Source organism: Triticum urartu, chromosome 6A (genome assembly GCF_056163025.1).
Source record: "Triticum urartu cultivar PI428250 chromosome 6A, HENAU_Tu73, whole genome shotgun sequence".
Lineage (NCBI taxonomy): Eukaryota > Viridiplantae > Streptophyta > Magnoliopsida > Poales > Poaceae > Triticum > Triticum urartu.
Window position 1 is genome coordinate 188,369,648 of NC_141878.1, and position 3,491 is coordinate 188,373,138.

General features: G+C 38.2%; 1 protein-coding gene across 1 annotated transcript; it reads left to right on the forward strand.

The window, feature by feature from the left end:
* The first annotated feature begins 454 nt into the window (after positions 1-454).
* On the forward strand, positions 455-1,662 carry LOC147964692 (uncharacterized). The gene is made up of 8 exons (XM_087531225.1): positions 455-575; positions 655-708; positions 786-839; positions 917-970; positions 1,047-1,078; positions 1,185-1,247; positions 1,324-1,524; positions 1,600-1,662. The coding sequence occupies exons 1-7, from the start codon at positions 488-490 to the stop codon at positions 1,414-1,416; spliced, it is 438 nt and encodes a 145-aa protein (XP_087387351.1). The 5' UTR covers positions 455-487; the 3' UTR covers positions 1,417-1,524; positions 1,600-1,662.
* The last annotated feature ends 1,829 nt before the right edge of the window (positions 1,663-3,491 follow it).

Consider the following 3,491-nt stretch of genomic DNA (forward strand, 5'->3'; position numbering starts at 1 on the left):
ATTTAGTCGATCCCTTAATTCTGGGATATGGGAGAAAATCAACTGAAGAACGCTACTTCTCGATCCCCATCCAACGCTGGTAATGCGTTTGGACTTGTCCCAAAAAAGTAGTTGTTTGCCAGATGCAAATTTTGTTTAATTTAAGCTATTGATATTGGGGGGAGATACTATGTTAGTTTTCTATGCATGTTAATTAGTACTAAGAAATGGGAGGAGTAGAACCTTTCCACACGAATTATCTTTGGGCAGATATTATTGCAATAGGAGGATTCCAACGTTTCCTTACGAACTAAGTTACGTAATATTTAAATTCTTTCCATATATGGTTTCCAATTAAGGAATTTTGTAAATGCTAGGGAAATTGGGATTTTTTTTACCTAGCACTGCTTTTCCTTCCGCTACTAAGGAATTGCCGAGCTATATAAATAGGCACCTAGACCCGTATGTTTTCCTCACCCAATGAAATTTAGTTCATAGTGATATAGACATGGCGATCAAGCTTATACCAGTAGCCTTTTTCTTGCTCATCATGGCCTTTGCTGAGTCCAGCGACAGGGGCGAACCTCCATCTTCTCGTAAGTACTACTACTAGCTTTACCAAGTCGAGGGTCTCTCATGTCTGAATCACCTCATATAGTTTATTATTTCCTGCAGAAGAAAATGCTTTTGATACGAGTGCTTATGCGGTTCATTGGGATCCACCTACTAGTAAATACTTGTGCTACCTTGTCAAGTTGCGAAATTTGTTAATTGTGAGTCAACACCTAATTTGTCAGTTACTGCAGAGGGAAATGGTTTTGGTGAAAGTGCTTATGCGGTTCATTGGGATCCTCCTTCTCGTAAGTAATTGTGCTACCTTGCCAACTCGGGAAGTTTGTTAACTGTGAATTAACTCATTGGTCATTATTTCCTCTAGAAAAAGATGGCTTTGGTGAAAGTGCGTATGCGGTACATTGGGATCCCCCTTCAAGTAAGTACTTGTGCCACCTTCCTATGTTGAGAATGTGTTAATTCTTAATAAGCTCATAGTTTGTTATTTGCTACAGAAGAAGGAGGTTCTGGGGCAAGTCCTTATAAGGTGAATTGGAGCCCATAAGATGCACCTTCTAATAAGTACTTGTGATACCTTACCAAGTCGAGAATGTGTTAGTTTTGACTGAAATCATGGTTTGTTATTCCTATAGAAGAAAAAGGTTTTGGGGCAAGTGCTTATGCGGTACACTGGGATCCAGATCATTCACCATCTGGTAAGTACTTCTCCTACCTTACCATGTTGAGAATGTGTTAATCCTGAACCAAATCATACTTTTCTATTACCTTTAGAAGAAAAAGGTTCTGGGACAAGTTCTAACAAGGCGACTTGGAGCCCAGAAGATGCACCTTCATGTAATTACTTGTGCTTTATTAGAAATTTAAGAACGTGTGAGTCCTGAATCAACTCATGATTCTTTATTTCCTATAGAAGAAAAAGGATTTGGTTCAAGTGCTTATAAGGTAACTCGGAGCCAGATGATGCACCTTCTGGTAAGTAGCTGCGTACCTTAGGAAGTGGAGAGTTTGTTCATTCTGAATAAACTCATAGTTTGTTTGTGCCCTCAGAAGAGAAAGGATTTGGTGCAAGTGCTTATGCAGTACATTGGGATCCAGATCATCCACCTGTTGGTAAGTACTTGTGCTACAAATCTTATCAACTAGAGATTGTGTTAGTTCTAAAGCAGCTCATTGTTTGTTATTTCCTACAGAAAAAAACCGCGCCTGACAGCAATAGCCATGTGTCATATGAACACATCTGATTGGGACACGCGGTACTCTGAGCTGTTGGATGGAGAGCGTGGCGAACCTATTTGGCACTACATGCCCACCAATTACATCATGTTCTATTAGATATATTTAAAGTTCATGCTCAACTATGTAATCTTGTTATCTTATCAATAAAGCATGTCGAGTGGATGGATGTTTGTTAAAAAAAACTCATCACCACCAAAATCTGGGAGTCTTTTGACTGCTACACACCAATATTTTCTTTTATTGCATCCCAAAAAACTCCAGTTTGATTAATTGTAATGTTGCACTTGGGAATTATTATTTTTGCATTTTGGTCGCTCAGATGAGCCGTACCTGGTTTCTGCTGCCACATCACTGGCCAAACAGAGGCGGATTCATGCCATCCCAGCCACCACTGGTGAAGTATCCTCACCATCCCAGTCACTGTCATTGGAGGAGATGATTTTAGGAGAAGAAGGGACCACCGGTCATCCTTGAACCATCCCCACCACCACATATGCCCCGTGGGGTGGCGCCGCCGGGGAAACAAGAGAGGAAGATGTGTAGTCAAGAGAGACATGCTAGACGAGGTAGTGAGCGAGTGGTTGTGGTTCTGTGTCGTTCCACCGATTTATAAGAATCGTCACATTTTGGATCTAAAGGGTATATTCATTTTAACATAACTAGGAAAGTGGCCCGCTCGATGCGCGTGCTAAGATTTAATGAAGTGGCCCGTGGGTATGCGGTTGTACCAATATAATGTAATCAATGGAATGCCAATTAGATGTAAATTTTCATAAATTGTCTTTCTGGTCTTGGTAAAAACATGTGATTTCTATAAGTGGCCTATAAGTGTTGAGTGAGGTATAGAGTAGCTATTAATAAGTTCATAAATTTTTGAAAATGTAATTATATGTATGAGCACACATACCAATCCAAACTAGTACTATATCTACATGGTAATTGTATATTCTTGTATAGTTACTGCTCTTGTTTTTTATTTGATTAACTTATGGCTAAGTTACTAATTGATGATAGTAAGTTTGGAATGTGAAATACCCTACATCTTAAGGTATAGTGTTAATTTGCTAATGCCCCTCCACTTTTTCCAGTCTTTGGGACCGACATTGGAAGTGTTAGGCCCCCTACCCCTATTAATATTCAACAAGGTTAAGAAACTTTAGTACATTTGTGATTAGCTATAGTTTAAATAATTCCTAGAGAAGACTGAAAATATAACAATTGAATATCAAAACAAGTCTGATTGCATTGTACATATGAATTATAATAATTTACTGATGCTCTCACTATTCGTTTGCATTACATACTAAGCTTGTAGAATCAAATATCACATTATAGTTTGCCGATGTTTGGTAGTAACGAACTATTTCCAATTGTTGATGCATGTTTGCAATAATTCGCTAACCAAAATTAATATTTAATAGCCTAATATTCAAACAGGTCTGATTTCATTGTACATGTGAAATATAACAATGTCTCAATGCCCTCAATATTGGTAGTAATGAATTATTTTGACCTCATTGCTATCTTCATCATTTACCAGTACCCATAGTCCATCCATTTATGTTTATCTTGAGAAGGGGATGGACTACAGGTAATGGTAAATAATGAATTTTTTTCATCCAATATTTAGAATCCACTCTAAAAATTTGGCTGCCCTTTTGTTTCTCTAATTCGTCATGAGTTGTGCAGTTCAATCGCATGTT

What these genes read in the sequence shown, in the direction of transcription:
- LOC147964692 (XM_087531225.1), top strand. Translation starts at nt 488, where the DNA reads ATGGCGATCAAGCTTATACCAGTAGCCTTTTTCTTGCTCATCATGGCC. An exon ending in TCATTGGGATCCACCTACTA is followed by an intron (nt 709 to 785) that starts GTAAATACTTGT and finishes CAGTTACTGCAG; the next exon opens with AGGGAAATGGTTTTGGTGAA. An exon ending in ACATTGGGATCCCCCTTCAA is followed by an intron (nt 971 to 1,046) that starts GTAAGTACTTGT and finishes TATTTGCTACAG; the next exon opens with AAGAAGGAGGTTCTGGGGCA.